At 52.3% G+C, this 18,155-nt stretch overlaps 1 protein-coding gene across 2 annotated transcripts in view; it reads left to right on the plus strand.

The window, feature by feature from the left end:
* Nucleotides 1–18,155, plus strand: part of LOC146775771 (uncharacterized) — a 264,277-nt gene that overhangs the window by 72,599 nt on the left and 173,523 nt on the right. For both annotated transcript variants that reach the window (XM_085638630.1, XM_085638631.1), the window contains exon 3: nt 5,296–5,422. In XM_085638630.1, the coding sequence (XP_085494756.1) occupies nt 5,296–5,422 (127 nt within the window). The remainder of the gene's footprint in view (nt 1–5,295; nt 5,423–18,155) is intronic.

Raw genomic sequence — 18,155 nt, forward strand, 5'->3', positions numbered from 1 at the left:
GTCGAGGCACAGTAAGAATAAGTCAAAGAGGCGACATCGCTCTTCTGACCCCTCGCCGGTCGCGCGATTCGGCTGATGGTTCGGGTGGCACCACCCGAGCGGCTCCGTTGGAACCGCAGGAGTCGCGTCCGGCCCCATACCCTCCGGTCCCTGGGCCTAACGCGACTCCGGACGAGGTTCAAGACTTCCTCGTGGCCATGACGAGTCTCGCTCCGCCGTCGCGGCCTGTCCGCGCACCTTCGGGTTCCGCTTGGGAAGCCCAGCGAGCCGGCGGCTTTGGCCCCGGCGCCGCAGGCCCCCGTGGGATCCAGGCCTCTTTCACCTTATGACCCCTCTGCCGGTGCTGACTCCTATGGTGCCGCTCCCCGGCGCCGTCTTCGGATAACGTCGTCCCCAGTTTCAGCCCTGGTCCGGGTCCGGCGTCGGAGCAATTCATCTACCGCCCGGCTCCGTCCTTTCAACCTGTCTACCAGGAGTCAGATGACGGGGACGACTGGGAGGGGTCTGAGGACCCTCTGGCACAGCAGTGCCAGTTTAATCATGACTGGGCAGATGAGCTGGGGGATGCCAGTGGTCTCGACACTTCGCCTGACACTGGCTTCATCTCTCGTCCCTCCGTGGCTACGGAGGAGGGTGCAACCTATTCTGTGGTGCTGCGCAGGGCTGCCAAAGCCCTTCACCTGGTGCTCCCTGCAGCGGCCATGAGGACTAACCTCCTCACTGAGGTGCTTCAACCACCAGTAAGCTCTTTGGAGCCTCTACTGCAGTTCAATGAAGCACTCACTGACGTTCTGATGGGCACCTGGTCCAAGCCCTCCTCAGTCACTCCTGTGGACCGGAACGTGGCCCGGCGCCACCGCCCTGCTCCGGGCGACCCCAGCTTTCTGTCAGTGCACCCCACCCCTGTGAGTCTGGTTATCCAGGCCTCTACGTCCCAGACCGCCTTCCCGTCCGCTCCTCCGGATCGGGAATCCAAAAGGTTGGAACAGTTTGGGAAGAAACTGTTTTCCTCCCTCAGTTTGGGGTTGCGGTCCATTAATACCGCGTGCCTTTTGGACCGTTACACCCACTCCTTGTGGGATACGGTGGCGGACGTGCTGCCCCAGTGTCCGGAGGAGTCCCGGACACGGCTCGTCCAGGCTCTTGCTGAGGGGCGGGATGTAGCACGGTACTCAATTCGATGTGGGCTTGACACCACGGACTCGCTAGGTAGGGCGATTGCGACGACGGTGGCGATTCGTCGCCACGCCTATCTGAGATCCACGAATTTCTCTGGGAATGTCCAGAGCACACTCATGGACATGCCCTTTGATGGCCGTCGCCTTTTTGGCGACAAAGCGGATAGTGCGCTGGAGCGCTTTAAGGACTCCAGGGCTACGGCCAAGTCCTTGGGCCTCTCGACCCACGCCCGCAAACTTCCGCTTTTCGCCCCTTTCGTTGCCAAGGAAGGGGCGCCCCGCATGTCCGTCTAGCCACAGGCCGCAGAACCAGCCTCAACGCGGACGTGGATTCCGCTGAGGCGGAGCAGGGGGACAGAGGGCCAGTCAGCCCACATCTGCTCCCACAGCATCTGCCTCAAAGCCTTCCTAGTCCGACCTTTCAGGCCCATTCCACACCAGTGGGAGGCAGAGTTCGCCATCACCTGCTCTACTGGCGTACCATCACGTCGGACAGGTGGGTGCTGCAAATCGTCCGAAGGGGCTACTCCCTCCCCTTTGAGGCGACCGCTCCAGCCATGCCACCGCAGTACCACCGCATGTCGGGGTATCACTTGCAACTTCTGCAGCAGGAAGTTACGGCACTCTTGGCCAAGGGGGCTATCGAGCGCGTTCCTGGCCCAGAAGTGGGAAGGGGTTGTTACTCCCACTACTGTCTGGTTCCCAAGAAGGGCAAAGGGGGCCTACGCCCTATCTTGGACCTCAGGAGCGTCAACGCCTTCCTCCGGAAGGAGAAGTTCAAGATGCTCACCTTAGCTCAGGTTCTGTCTGCCCTAGACCCTGGAGACTGGATGGTAGCGTTGGACTTGCAGGACGCCAATTTCCACATCACCGTCCTGCCGGCCCACCGGCATTTCCTGCGGTTCACGGTAGGCCACGAGCACTTTCAGTTTACCGTGCTCCCCTTCGGCTTCACCAGTGCCCCTCGGGTGTTCACAAAAGTGATGGCGGTGGTCGCAGCTCATCTGCGCAGATTAGGGGTTCCAGTCTTCCCCTATCTCGACGACTGGTTGTTGAAGGCGGGCTCGCCCCAGGCAGTCGTCTCCCACCTCCAGACTACGGCCGACCTCCTGCCTTTGCTGGGGTTCTCCATCAACGTGCCAAAGTCGCATCCGAGTCCCTCCCAGTGGCTTCTTTTCATTGGAGCGGTTCTGGACTCGGCGCTGTTTCGGGTCTATCCTCCAGAACAGCGGGTTCTGGATATTCAGGCTCTGATTCCGATCTTTCAGCCTTTATCCTGAGTTTCGGTCAGGATGGTACTGTGGCTGCTGGGTCTAATGGCCTCCTGCGTCCTGCTGGTACATCACGCCAGGTGGCGGATGCGGGCTCTGCAGTGGGACCTGAAGTTCCAGTGGGCTCAACATCAGGGCAACCTTTCCGACCACGTCCTGATCTCTGAAGGCACTGCAAGACAGTTGCAGTGGTTGCTCACGGACCGTGATTGGGTCAGTGGCAGATCCCTCTCCCTACCCCAACCGGAGCACGTAGTGGTGACTGATGCGTCCCTCCTGGGATGGGGGGGGGGGGGTCACATGGGAGAGGCGGAGATGAGAGGCCTCTGGTCTCCGGCGGAGTCCCGGCTCCATATCAACCTATTGGAGCTGCGGGCGATCCGGCTTGCACTGAAGGCATTCCTTCCCTCTGTACGGGGAAGTGTAGTGCAGGTGTTCACGGACAACACCACCACCATGTGGTATTGCAACAAACAGGGTGGGGTGGGGTCGTGGACCCTTTGTCAGGAGGCTCTGCGCCTCTGGACATGGCTGGAACATCAGGGCATCACCCTGGTGGTTCAACATCTGGCGGGCTCTCTGAACGCCAGGGCGGACGAACTCCGCCGCCGGTGCATGATGGATCACGAGTGGCGTCTGAACTCGGACGTGGCGTAAGGCCTCTTTCGGAAGTGGGGAGAGCCTTGGTTAGATCTATTCGCCATCGAAGAGAACACGCAATGTCATCAGTTCTGCGCGTTGGAATTTCCAAGGCGGCACTCGCTCGGAGACGCTTTTCGGCGCAAGTGGTGCTGCGGTCTGTTGTACGCCTTTCCGCCTATACCACTTCTGCCCAGTGTGCTGAAGAAGATCAGGCGCGACCGGGCCCAAGTCATCCTTGTGGCTCCGGATAGGGCACGAAGATACTGGTATCCCGAGCTACTCAGTCTGTCAATCGATCCCCCGATTCGACTGCCTCTTCAGGAGGACCTTCTGTCGCAGCAGCAGGGGATGGTCCTCCACCCGAACCTGTCCTACCTCAATGCTTGGAGATTGAGCGGCGACAGTTGATGCTATTTGACTTGCCTCCTGAAGTCTGTGATGTCATTCTGGCAGTCAGGCGTCCCTCCACTAAAACGGTATATGCCTGCAGGTGGAACAAATTTGTGGCATGGTGCACAGCAAAGGCTGTGGATCCCCTTTCCACCCCTCTTTCTGAACTCTCCTCTTTCTTCTTTCCCTGACCCAGCATGGCTCTGCTCTGGGCACCCTCAAGGGATATCTTTTGGCTGTTTCTGCCTTCTTACGGCTTCCTGATCAGCCTTCTCTTTTCAAGTCTCCTGTTGTTGCTAGATTCTTTAGAGGCATTACTCACATGTTTCCTCCTGTCCCTTTCGTAATGTCTCAGTGGGACTTGAACCTGGTGTTAACCTACCTGATGTGCGCTCCTTTTGAGCCACTTCATAATTGTCCTCTTCGTCTTCTGACTCTTAAGACTGCTTTCCTGGTTGCCATCACCTCTGCCAGAAGAGTGAGTGAGCTCCAGGCTCTTTCTTCTAAACCTCCTTTCCTCTCTATCCATCCGGACAAGGTTGTTCTCAGGACTCGTCCTTCCTTTCTCCCTAAGGTGGTTACTGCCTTTCACATCGGCCAGTCTATTACATTGCCCACCTTCTTTCCGCATCCCTTGAAAGAGGAAGAGAGGCTCCACCGTCTAAACCCAAAACGTGCGCTCTCCTTCTATCTGGACCGCACGAAACAGTTGCGGGTGGACGCCCAACTCTTCGTTTGTTACGTGGGCGCTACGAAGGGGCGGGCGGTGCACAAGAGAATCATCTCTCGGTGGGTCGTTTTGTGCATAAAGGCCTGTTATTCCTTGGCTAAGAAGGAACCTCCTGTGGGGCTGAGGGCCCATTCCACTCGGGCCACGGCGGCTACTACTGCCTTGGGATGGGGAGTCCCTGTGCTGGACATTTGTCAAGCAGCAACGTGGGCCTCGCTGCACACGTTTGCCAGGCATTACTGCCTGGACAGCCAAGTCCGAGGAGACGGCTTCTTTGGCCGTTCCGTTCTCAAGGACTTCCTGTTGTGGTCTTGGTTCGCAGACCCACCACCGGGGTTGGTGTTGCTGGGGTATCCATTCTAAGGTAAGGAATCTAACTAACGTATTTCTTTCAGATGAACAAGTTACTTACCTTCAGTAACGGTATCTTTAAGAAACATTAGTTAGTTAGATTCCTTACCGCCCCACCCATCCTCCCCGTTCTGCGAAATGATATCGAGGGTTAAGGTCATCCCTTTCAGGGCCCTGGATTCATGGCACCAGTGTTGGTTTCTTGCTTGGCTCTGTGTTCCTGGCTCGGAAAGCTATCTACAACAACTGACGTCAGTGCCCGAGGGCGGCGTCTAAGTACTCCGACGTCATCCCGGTGATCACGACGCCAACGACGGACGCAGAGCCGCAGACGACGCCTAGCGACGCTCAAGGGTATGTCTGACAAATCTTTCTGGATCCAGCCTGACGCCTCGGGATATTCTAAGGTAAGGTATCTAACTAATGTTTCTTATAGATATATCGTTACCGAAGGTAAGTAACTTTTCCTTCTCTGCTAGATTTGAATCATTTGATGGTGTGGCCTTCCATTACCACTGATTCTTAATCGGATACTCGCTCACTTGTAGAGAAACCTATATTTTGGTCTCTATATGAATTGGCACAGTTATCCGAGCATTCAAGAGAGATGCATGATTTATGATTGAAATAAGTAGATCTATATTTCTACATGTTATCCCTTCATTATACCTTATCTCATTTGCCTTGGAGATGGCATCAGTAATAAATCTGAACCTCCATTTTTTTTCTCCAGGTCTCTATTACATTCAAGGATGTTGCAGCCTGTTTCTCTGAAGACGAGTGGGCACTTTTGGAGGAATGGCAGAAGGAGCTCTTCAGACATGTAATGATGGAGATACATGGAGTCCTGAACTCACTGGGTAAGTTTGCTAAGTATTCATAAAGCACTTGATGTTGGAAATTTACACAGGATAGCTCGCTGGTGATAGTGCGCTTCACAAGTACACATAACGTAGCAGTGTCCAGAATGCCTCTGTTAAGCCCAGACTGCCCGAGAGCTTTCTGGCAGTTGCTTTTTAAGACACAGGAGAGTCCTGATTGTGAGCAAATATTGTCCATTAGTATGAGATCACTTGGAAAATCTGATATTGAAGACTCTAGTAGACTTAAATCCATGTTTTATGTAAGTAACTGCATTTTATCATGTTATGGTGAACCATAGACTACTGTACTGATGTGGTCAACAAGTACTTGTTTTTGCTTTTATTGAGCTTCACATATGAGTGTTGAACATATGTATATTGAATAACCTATGGTGAAGACTTAAATGCCTTAAGTCTGCACTCCTTGGAAGCCTCAAGAAAGATTCTGGACCAGAACTGAGAGTGAGACACTGTGGGACACTTCTAATTGAAGACATCACACGCCTAAGAAATGTAGCACCCACAAGATAAATGCATTTCTTTTTAAATCAGAGGTGTTACAACTACTCCTACAGACAGGAGTAGTAAAGAGTTCCTTATGGAGAGAGAGAGAGGAAAGGGGGCATAGAAAGACTGATCTCTGCAAATGGTCCTAACTGTTTGACTACTAAATCATTATGTAATTGGGAGAGCGCTAGGGGGCGCCTGACCATCATGGCTGCTTAGCGGTGCGGCTCCGGGCGTCCGGCCCCGTTTCTTTCTGCTGGCTCCGTCCTGAGCTGCCCTGGCCGATCTTTAGCGGGCGCATTGGGGCACGGAGCAGACCCGCATCCTTCGGCCGCAGTTTGGTGAGATCCGGCCCTCCCCGGGCGCCGCTGGTCGACATTGTAGCGGGCCCTGGGCGCGGCGAGCCTGGAGCAGAGACCGGGGAAGGCAGCCACTAGAGCCCGCGGCGCCCACGAGGTGTCTGGGCCTTCGGAGGCGAGGAGGAGGCGCTCGGCTGCCGGGGTCGCGGGGGGCTCTTCCCCCCCCCCCCCCCCCCCCCTCCCCACGAGGCGAGAGCTAACCTGCCTGCGGTGAGGACGTGGAGCTGGTCCCGGGGCGGCTTGACGCCAGGAGGTTGCCGGTGAGTGCTGTGCGGCAGGGGTAGGCGGCGGGGCCATTGGAGCTGTGAGGGGGATATGGAGGAAAGGCGCTCCTTCGCCCCCCCCCCCATCCCCCCCTCTCCGCTGGAGTCGCCCTTCTGGGAGTGCGGGTCCTGGCCCATGGAGGGGCGCTGAGTGGCGTGAGGTTCTCTCCGCTTATCGGGCCGCGGGCCGGCGGTCAGGAGGGTTGATTCCAGTTCCCCCCTCCACCCGCGCTCCCGGGGACGCCCTGCAGCGCTTGGACCCCCGTGGGGTGTGAGTGGGCACTGAGCCCCCACTACGGACAGCGACACGGACCGGGGGCGGGTGGCGGCGTACCACCCTGGGCCGACGGGCTGCCCGGGAGAGTGGAAGCCCCGACTGCACGTCCTCCCTCCTGCCGCCCAATTCCCCGGTCCTGGTGGGTCCTAGTGGGATCACTGAGATCTATTGCAGGACCCATCGATGGGTACGGCTGTCCCCCACAGGCGGCAGTGGGGTCACCATGGGCAAGGACAGGGCCTCTAGACCTACGCCTGCGGCCACCCAAACCATTCAACAATTTACGACCTCGGAGAGGGGGACTGGCCCGACCGGGGGGGGTGGCATCAGCCCCTGCTACAGATCTGTCCGCCATCTTGCAGGCCATCAACGTTTCTCGCTCTTCCCTGGAGGGTATGGTCGGGGAGGTCAAGGTGGATGTTGCCTTCCTCCGGCAAGACTTGCGCAATGCCACCACCCGCATCTCTGAGGCCGAATCGAGAATCTCGACCGCTGAGGATGATATCTGCCAGCTGCAGGACCAAGTACGGGAGCTCACTACCCACTCTAAGGAACTGCATCGCCGGGCCGAGGATGCAGAAAACTGGGCGCGGCACGGCAACCTCCGCCTGGTGGCATTTCCGGAGGGGGCCGAGTCGGGCCGGGCGGATGACTTTTTGGAGCGCTGGTTTCAATCCTGGATGCCTGCGGGCAGCCTGTCGGCCTGGTTTGTGGTGGAGAGGGCCCACCGCTCCTTGGCTCCTAGGCCTCCAGGAGCACCCCCCCCCCCCCCCCACCCCTTCATTCTAAAAATCCTTAACTTCAGAGACAGGGACGCGATTCTCCGCGAGGCCCGGCGTGCTGAAACTCTCACATACCAGAATCCTAATATCATGATCTTCCCGGATTACACTCGGGAGGTCCAGGAGCTGAAGCAGAAGATGCGGGCTCTGGGCCTCCAATACCAACTTCAGTTCTCGGCCCGTCTCCGGGTCATCTTTCAGCACAACGCCATATTTTTTGATACGCCTCGAGCAGCTTGGACTTGGCTGACGGAGGAGCATCCTCTGCATCGATCCGGACAGGGCTCACCGTCGAGGAGCCGCTGGGGACAGGCAGTGTCCAGACCGTCAAGAACCCGTCGACGGTGGCGCACGGTGCCCCGGGGGCGCGCGGAGGGAGAGGTGGTGGCCACGCGCTTCATGGACGGCCGTGTCGGGCCTCTGGTGCTTCGCCAGCCTCTTCGGGCGCCCCTGCTGGTCCCGCAGCTGCTGGAAGCCGGGCCGGATCCCCGCTGCGGCTGGGCTCTGCGGTTCCGCCTGCTGCGCAAATGGACACCTCGGACCTCTCCCGCTGTCCAGTTATCTGACTCTCTCTTGTTGGGGGAGGTTTGTTGGGAGGCTTGGGAGTGATCTACCAGGCGGCCAGTGCCAGCGTTTGGACTTCCGTGCCCCACTTTAGGGATAGCTCTCGGCCAGGGCAGGGGATTTAGTCATGATCCGATTTGTGGAGGGGTCCACTATGCGCTCAAGCCCGAGCGTTTTAGCTGGGTAGTTGTTCTTTAGAGTTAGGGCGACAGATGCTTCCGTTTTCGAAGTATAGGGTGGGGGGGTTGGGGTTGTTTTGGGGTTGTTTCCTTCTTCTAGAGAGGATTAAGTTGACTGGTGATATCCTCCTCAAGGTTGTTGTCCAATGGAATCGTTGCGTTCCTGACCTGCCCGCTGGCCTGCTTTCCCGGTTTCTCTCCCCTTGGGGAGGCCCTGCGCCTGCGTCCCCCCTGGTTTCCCTGCTGGGTGCGCGCTCTGAGGATGCCCCCTTTCCACGCGCACCGGGTGCCCCTGCTTGGGGTTATGGCTGACACTACCGTTCCTAGGGCTGCCATGCGTATTCTGTCGTGGAATGTCAACGGCCTTTTGGACCGTTTCAAACACATGGCGGTTCTTAAGTACGTGCAGTGTATGGAGATTGATGTCCTCCTCCTGCAGGAGACCCATCTTCTTGGTAATAACTGTCCCTTCCCTGCCTGTTACAGGTACGATAGGGTGTGGCACTCAGGCTTTGCTAGGGGTTCCCGGGGAGTGGCTATCCTGTTCAGGCGGACCTTTCCCTTTGTTCTACCCCAGGTGCATTTCGACTTCCAAGGTATGGCTGTTGCCGTATATGGTACTCTCGAGGGGCGGCCACTCCCCTTTATATCCTTGTATGCGGCGCCGTCCCTGTTGCAAACCGTCCTCTCCTACACTGCAGCCTTACTTCCAACACTCCCGGCGGGGGCGCTCGTTCTGGGGGGGGATTTTAATGCTGTCTACACGCCTAGCATGGATGCGACGGGCCCGATCTCCCTCACCAGAGCTGCCCGCGCGAAGCAGCTGTCGGACTGGGCTGAGGCCCAGGGCCTATGTGATGTGTGGAGGGTCTGGCACCCGCAGGCCCGCCAATACCCCCATACCTTGGCGGCGCACCACTCGCACGCTCAAATTGATTTAATCTTTGTTCCGTCTACCGAATGCGCGGGGGTTCAGGATGCCCGCATTCTTCCCAGGGGCCTCTCGGACCACTCTCCGCTGCTTCTGGCCCTCGGCCCGCCTCCCTTCTCCGCCCGCCCGGTGTGGCGGCTGAATGCTTGGTTCCTACAGGATAAGGACTTTAGGAAGTCGGTAGGAGACGAGATCTCTAGCTACTATCGCCACAACACGGGCTCTGTTTCTTCCGCGGCCGTTCTCTGGGAGGCTGGTAAGGCGACTATAAGGGGAGCGGCCAAGGGGCTTGTACAGCACCAGCACCGGAGACACCTCCAGCAGCTTACGGAGTGTGAAGCGCAGGCCTTGGAGCTTGAGCGTGACCAGAAGGCATTGAGTGATGCTGGGCGGGCACGGCGGCTGGCCTTTCTGGTGGAGGAGATTCGCATGCACTCCATAGAGGCGGCGAAAACTCTATGGCGCTCCTCCGTGCCTCGAGTATACGGCTGGGGGGATAAGAATGGTGCACTTCTCCACAGGCTGGCCACGTACCCCCGGGCAAACAGGATTATCCCTGCTATTGTGGGCCCTACCGGCGAAACTCGCACTGCCTCCGTGGCGATGGCTATGAGTGCGTCTGCTGAGGTAATGGCAAGAGCTTAATTTACCTGAAAAGGTTGCCGGAGTCCCTTCTAGTTTCTAGAGAAGGGATCCGACGGGTGATTGATCCAGCCTCTCCCCTGCTTAAATTGGTTACCAGAGAGAAAGCGCTACCTTTTCTTAAAACTGTACCCCTGGCCTTCTTCCTCCAACTGGAATTAACATCGTCTGCTCTATGCAGGCCAGCACCCTGTCTGACCAGAATGCAGCTAAGTCCATCTTCTCCAGCAGTCTGTAAAAGATGCTTAACTTGGAACATTTATAAGCTTGTTTTAGATTCTGAGACAAGATTGCGGCCAAAGCTTTGTTTACCGCTAGTTCCGGCTTATGTTTCTAAACTGGATGGGTCACCGTACAACCTTCAATACCTACTTTTTTTACCAATCCTCATGAAGCTGGTGATTTAGTATATGCAAGAGCTGGAAAATGGGTTTCTTTATTAAGAAAGGAATGACCCTGTCTTAGCACAGGTAACCATTATTCACAGCATCAAAGAAATCTGACAGGAAGCCAACTAGGCCATCAATATCCTGCCTTGATGTGCATTGTAAAAACGAAATTTCACCAAAGCTGCCTTTGACCACACTAATGGAACATCCAGCGATGGACACACCAGAGTTCAGTCCATCTGACTGCAGGGAACCATTTACAGGTCTTTAGCAGCTGCCTCAGTCAGAGACAACCGTGCCATCGCCAACCACCATTCCAATAAAGACTGGTTGTCCATAAATCTCTCAATGCAAACCTGACGGCGACACCACTGTTGACAATATCACAGTTCGCTATTTGGTTTGACGCTGCTAGGAGGATACAGTTTGCATAGACTTGATGGAAAAATACTACACTGATTGTGATTTGAATCCTCTGTAAATGTACAACTCTGGGAAAACTTTACTTGTGTATTTTGGCATCTTCTTACATAAATCATCCTTTCTTAACTTGGTTAACTTCAGGGAGCATGGAGAACTACTTCCATGTTCCTATTATGTTCTCTGTGCAGCTTATTCCCATGCACTTTCACATTCTATTGGGATTGTTTATATGTCCTGGAGTAGGGAACATTCAATGTGGACTAGCATGTATGGACATACATTTGCTGAGGAAGGGCTGGTTGTTGAGATAATTTTGATGTTGCCTTCCTGTACTTTAAACAAATGTTCCTCTTTCATCTGTGGAACATTTTGTGACTAACTGGAGAAACACACAATGCATTTGCTGGTGACAAGTGACTCGTGCATGGGACAAGTCCCATTTAGCGACATCAACCCCAAGGCCACCATTCCACAACCAAGGAGCCACTGCCGTCACTGTTGTGAAAGAAATCCATCAACTTGAAGTTAGCTTGGTTGTGTTTTTCCCCCCTTACTTGCACCTTTTTACTTCTGTTTAAAATGCCACCCACCCAGGCAGGCAGTGACAGCCACCTTAATTCAAAAACCGAGTTTTTGACTCTAGAGGTCTGCTCAGTCTGATCTCGGCAGTTGTTCCCAATGGTGCTTTGCATACGTATTGTAATATGTTATGTCAAGCGTCAAGTTGCTCCATAATGCATCGGTACCAACAATTCCGCTGTACCACAACACCTCTAACAGATGTAATGCACACTGTTGGACTTTGGTAAATTGCGTGTTATTTTGTAAGAAATACCACAGGTTATACAATTCCTGAAACCACCAAAAAGAAATATTAAGTAGTACCCTGCCCATGTAGATTCTAATTTACCTGTGGGGGAACACAACATAGTCTGTCTTGAAGACCACTCATGATTTTCTAATTCTGCTCCAGAACAAGCACCAGAAATGAATATTGCACATGAAGTGGAATGACAGCAGAGGAATCTTGGTCTGTTTTAGTTTTTTTATATTGGCTGTTTGTTTCAATTAATAGTTTTACACTTTTGTTTTAGCTTATTGTTTTGGTATTGATTTTGTAACACCATGGTATTAGCAAGTATAGCACCGCTACCTCATTGTTTATCAGATACTGGGGAACCTTGGGTACGGTGGAAGAAACTTGATTCCCAATTAGTAGGTATAGGAGAAAAATAGTTCTCACATCCAGGAAGCAATGTGTACTGTGCTATGTAACGTAGGAGTAGAAGGCAGAAACATCTATGAAAGTTTAGAGGAAAATAACATAAGAAATGTACAAAGTAAACTAAGAGACCTGTCTAAAATGCTGGAGTCACGTATAGGACACAAATAAATGTGGTATTAGAAAGGCATACATTTTTGCAAGTCATCAGGGCTCATTTGAGCGATTATGTAATTACTTCGCTTGTTTGAGAAACATGGCAAGAACATGCACATTTCAGGATTGATCAGACTTGTAAATAAGGGACCAACTAGCACATTGTACTAATAATGTCAAACTCTTGGCGATTAATCCCCAACTCGGAAGAAGCTATTTCTATTATGGAGGGAATTGAACATTCTTCAAGCTGGGCCAAAGAAATGAGAAAAAAGAACAGGAAGTTTCTGAAGTAGTACCAAAAAATTAAGAACAAATCACCTGTTCAAGACTGTTGTAGAGTTAAGTGATATGCTGTGACGATAACCAACATACAGCAAACAATACAAACTGTTGTGTGCTAGACGTTGTGTTTCGTCATGCTGCAGCGGTCCCTAACTTGGTCCTGAGATAGTTGGTGTACTCTCTTTGAGCTGCTTCACTGCTGTCCTTTGCGCTCCTCACCCTCAAGACAGTGTTCCTTGTGCCGCAAGTGAGTGAGCTTTAAAAAGGGTACTAAAAGGGTGGCTCTGCAAGCAGGGGCTTGAAATGCTCAATTTCACAACTTACAATTCCTAGCAAGCCATTTTATTCTACTGCTTAGAAATAATAACAAACAAGTAATCACTTTAAACTGTGTTACACCAAACCAGTAAGAACTATATAGAATCATTGGCTAAGCCAATGGGTTGGGGGTTGTCAGGCAGCCTTTTGGCTTTGTCAGTGCTTGTTTTATTTTATCAAGATTTTACAAAACGTTATTGTTGGAGAAGCACCTGGGCCCTCAAAAATATTTTGGTGTCTTAAAAAGAACACAGTGCTATAGTAGACCCTGGCATTTATTCACATTACTCTCAGCTGTGAGTTTACCCAATGGTTAAAACAGGCTGACCCACATTGATTCATGTTGTATACAGTAGTGTGCGCAATAATATGTGAATGACAAAATAACAGGCCAACGAGTGAAGATAGCTGGTTGAAAGCCCTTATAAAAATAGTAAATGTATAATTTTAGCAAAATCAAAAGGCCTTGGTCAACACCAGAACTAAAAACAGATGTAGCATTAAAATAACTCAAACATATTTTACTTTTCCATATATGTGCAATAGCCCCCTGTCAAATATGTTACCTTAAGGTCATCCGTGGCTCTTTAGCCAATATCACTCTGCATTCGTTTTCAGTCTTGCAATTGCCGTTATTTTTTTTTTCAATTACAAGTATTGGCTGCAAATCCCAGCATGCAACCTGATATTGTCTGCAAAACTAGCTAAAGGTGCCTCCTGTGACATAGTGACCCGTGCAATGCTGCTTTGAAAAGTGTGCAAGGCTATGCTCCCTTCTGCCTTTCCAACCCTCTTCTCACCGATCACTTCGGACTCAAACCTGTGACCAGATGTTGCAAGCTGAAGACTGCAACATTAATCCACAGAGCTATTTTAGTGCTCTATGAACTGGTCAATGTGAATGCTGGGCTTATGTTTTAGTAATCTTAGTGTCTTCACCTGGCAACACTAGCAATACACTGTACACCCATAGGTTTTGAGACGGCAGACAGTTCATGTCATAGTGTATATAGGCAGGTGAGGTTCATGTAAGCAGATACATATATAATCAGGGCCCCTGGAATTATGCAGCAATGGAGGGCCACATTATGAGGCAGGGTTGACTAAATTATGCCACAAAAAAAGGCAAATTATGGGGCATTATGCCGCACATTATGCAATAGTATTATTATTTTGTAATCTGAACACGTCTGGGCAAACGTTTCACCTCATTAGTGCCAGTTCAACACCCAAATTCAGTAATAAGCAACATAAAGGTAACCAGATAACATTTGCTAAGAGTCTTCCACATTGTGGCAAGAATTGTAGCCACATGTTTAGTAACTTTTGATATGTTTGAGCTAAAAACATTTTTTTTTTTATTTAATGATGAATTGTTTGGCAGATGTGGCTAATCCATAATTGTATGGAAAACGCTGCAACTACAAAATCACATAATTCCAGTGGTCAAGAACAAAGTGTACAATTAGATTAGGAAGCCAATTGAGAAAAGTAGATAGAATGAAGAGAAAAAACACCCCAAAAATATAACAAAACGATAACCTTATCTTACCTTCGACCTTGCAGTAATGGTGACATGCGCCTGTGAGGCAAGAGGTAAAACTGCTCAATATACAGAAATATATGGGATCCAGCGCAATTTGTGAACAGTAGACAGTGTGTGGAATAGTACACCTGCAGGCGTGTAACTACATCTCATTAGCCCTGACAAATACCTAAACCTCCTTCACTTCCTGGCCAACCAGAGTGCTTGACATGTGAGCTGGAAACGGGACGTGTACCAGACCGGATTCAGCCGGTAGGATCTCGATTTTATGCCAATAACTTTACTTGTGCTGTTTCCCACCTAAAATGTCCTTTTCTTTAATGTATGTTAATGGGGAGAATGACGTTCTAGTTTTTCCCCCCAAAATCTCAGTTTTCCTAGTTTTAAAATGATGACATGTATGTTGGAGAACCCCACGCCAGAAAGACAGACCTATTCTGGTGGACAAAAAGGCCGGTCACATTTAAAAGCGCTTCCCAAGCCCTGACATCGCTGCACACTGCATACGTGCAAGTTTGGGAGGTTAATTTAGGGCTTGCACTGAAACCCTTTCTGGCCATCTGTGATCAGTACACCAGGGTACTGATTATAAAACAATGCTGTTGTGGAATGCGGAACACCCTTCCTTCAGGCGCCTCTGCAAATAAACAGGGGGTTGATTTCACGCTGACCGCGAGCCTTTTACGCCGGCTGTTAGTTACAAAGTGGCCCATTCGCTGTCAGTCCAGCTTGGAGGCCAGAATACAGTCTGCAGATAAAAGAATATCCTAGACGTGACGTGTGAGGTCAAAGAGTCAGATCTAGAAGACGTTAATAGATTAGGGGATATTTAACAGTTTCAATATACACAAGCATCTGCAATGCCATAGGTTTCGCATTTACGTGAGTTTGAGCTATTGGCATTGTAAATGACAATGCGTTTTATTTATGTTTTGGTTTTGAAAACATAAATTAAAGGCATTGTCATTTACAATACCAATAGCTTAAACTCTCGCAAATGCGAGACCTATTGAGTTCCAAATGCTCTCCCATGGCACCTGAAGAGCTCCCTGTTTGCTACAAGTTAAATAAACAAACCAGTGGTCACAGCTGCGCACGAGAGACCCTCCTGCAGTAAGAGAAACTCATTAAAGAAAATATTGCTTACAGACTAAAGGAGATGTACCATGTAACAACTGAAGTAAAAGGGCTAGTCCTCATGGGAGGTTACAAATGAAGACAAGGCGGTACTAATGAGCCTAAAAAGGAATCAGAAGACAGCATTTACAAAAGACGATGACAAGCCAATGACAAATATGGGTGGAGAATGGGCGGGGTTCAAGTACATACTCCAATACAGCATGGCTCGCAGAGCTGCGCATGCGCTGTCCAGGCTCGACCTAAAAAGGGTCAGTTGTGAGTGAAAAAATGTGATCTGTCAAGGTTGCATTGTGGATCCTTTCTGCGGGTGCTGGGTCCACCCACACAATTTGGGCACCGTTTTTACTGGTGCAAGTATGGGAATGCTAGGTAGTAGGAAATTTGTAGATCCCCCATAATTTCTGTAACTTTATCTTGTAGAAATGTGAGGAAAATGTGCGTTTTAAGTGGAAGTTTGAGTTCTGCAAGGCCTTCTTAGTAAGAACATGTTGTGGGATCTTCACAAGTCACATGGCCCTGGACACTCCTAGGTTTCTGTTTTTCAGAAAAGTCTGGGTTTGGGAGGTTTCTCTGGGTAGCAGTAGATTCCATGCCCAAATTCTGCAGATACCCACGTTTCCAAACCGGGTCATTTTTCTCTCCGATTGTTTGATGTCTCCATGTCATATTTTCGGGTATTTTGTTTCACAGGTGCTTGGCCCAGCCATGTAAGTGGGGTGCCGTCTTCATCATGAGAAATGTGGAAATATTGGGTGTAAGAATTTTGTGGATTCCTACAGTTTGTGAAACTTTCCCTCACAGCAGTCCGATATAATGCGTGTTTTCTACCAGGGTTTGAGGTTTACAAGGACTTATGGGTAAGAAGATTTCATGGGATTCACAGAAGTCTTGCCCTGGACTTCACTTGGTTTCTAGTTTTCAGAAATGTCTGGGTTTGATAGGGTATTGTGGGAAGGGACTGAGCAAGGACCTAAATTCTGCAACTAACTCACATTGTAATACTGTGTTGATACTGCTAGGTGATTTATTTTGTATCCAGGTCAATTTTTGGGGTGTTCACTTCACTTAAGTGGGGTACTGTTTTTCTCGGGAGGCGTGGGAACTCAGAATATATATATTTTTTAAGCACAAATTAGATTGCTCTTCATTTTTTGCTACCAAATGTAAACCACTGTGTTGGAAATAACACATTTTGCAAAATGCCTTCTGAAGTGCGATAGTATAGATCACCCCACATTCAGAGGTTTAAAAATAACCACTGTTGGGGGCGTGGCCAAGATGGCGGAGCAGTAGGACGTGTTTTTGCCGGCTCCTGCCTGCCGCTCGCCCGGAACAGCACAGCGCGGCCCGTGTGGGGCGCTTCTAGCCTGTCGGGACCTGGGTTCCTTGCCTGGGGGGTCCCGATCCAGCGGTGGGCTCCTAGTGATAGCAGAGGTGACGAGGGCGAGAGGAGCGGCGGTCCCGAGCGGAGCTTGCGCCGACCTCCCCGACACGGAGAGGCCTCGACATCGCGGTGGGCCCGGACGGGCTACATAGAGGCCGGCCTCGGAGCTCCCGAAGGGCCGCAGTAATATGAACTAAACGCAGATGCCTCTCCAGAAGTTGGATGACACGCGCTCTGGGAGCAGTCCTCTCAGCCAACGGCACTCACGGAGCGAGTAGCGGGGACCCCCATACGGCCGGCGGGGCCTGGGCGGGCTCGACGAGACTGACGTCCTGGAGGTAGCGGCCCTGGGGTGCTGTGGCAGTAGCGGCGAGGGGCTGAACGGGGCGGCCCCTTGGAGGGGACAACCTCGGCGATGCAGGGATGGCGGCTCTGAGGACATAGGAGCCGCCGGGTGCCGCGACATTCCAGCACGACCCATGAGGCCTAGGAGGCGGTGACGGGACCCGAGTGGTGATACTGACGGCCCTGCAGCATGGTGGCGGCGGCAGAGGCGGCAGAGGCGGCATGGATCGAGGTCCAGGAGAGCGGCGGCCACGGTGCACAGGTACAGGAGCGTGGTCAGGCTCGGAGCTGGGGACAGAGACTGAGAGGGTACGCGACCGGCGCGGGGCTGCCCTTGGCGTGGGGTGCCCCCCCCCCCCCATTGAACGCCCGGCTCCCCCCGGATGCCCCCTCAGGAGTGGGATGGAGCGGAATCTGGGTAATGCTTCCCCGAGTGGATGCCATGGGCCACAGCTGTGAGAGGGTGTGGTGAATTGAGCCCCAGTGCTCCTCCGGACAGTGGTTGTCAGCGCCCCGGTGGGATTTGAGGCCTAGAAGATCGGCCGCAGAGGTCGCGCGGCGGTGCGGTGCGGCCCCTTTGGCAGTGGCGGTGGGGATTCCCTCTCTGTGGTGCCTGGGGGTGCTGGTTCGGCACTTGGGGCTCCGGCTGCAGCCTGAATTTGACAGACTGCGCACGCTGGACCCGGTTGGGGTTGGTCCTGCTACCGAGGCCTTGGGCCAGGGGCACCGGTTTCCGAAGGAGCTTTGCCCTTTCTGGTCTCGCAACCGGGGGGGACTGACGGAGGAGGGTGAATATGTCCAAGATTAGACCCTCCAGGGTGAAGCCGTCGAAAGACATCTTCGGTCGCCCCCAGTCCCCCGCTTCCATGGCTGGCGTGCCGCCTGACGCAGTGCCCTCTGGACCCCCTCCGAGCACCGGGGAGGAGCCCATCACGAAGGCCTTCATGGAGTCCCTGTTTCTTACCTTACGCGAAGACCTACACTCAGTAAAAACTGAATTTGCTGCCGAGCTCAAGGA

The sequence above is a fragment of the Triturus cristatus genome, chromosome 12, assembly GCF_964204655.1.
Source record: "Triturus cristatus chromosome 12, aTriCri1.1, whole genome shotgun sequence".
In the NCBI taxonomy this organism is placed as follows: domain Eukaryota; kingdom Metazoa; phylum Chordata; class Amphibia; order Caudata; family Salamandridae; genus Triturus; species Triturus cristatus.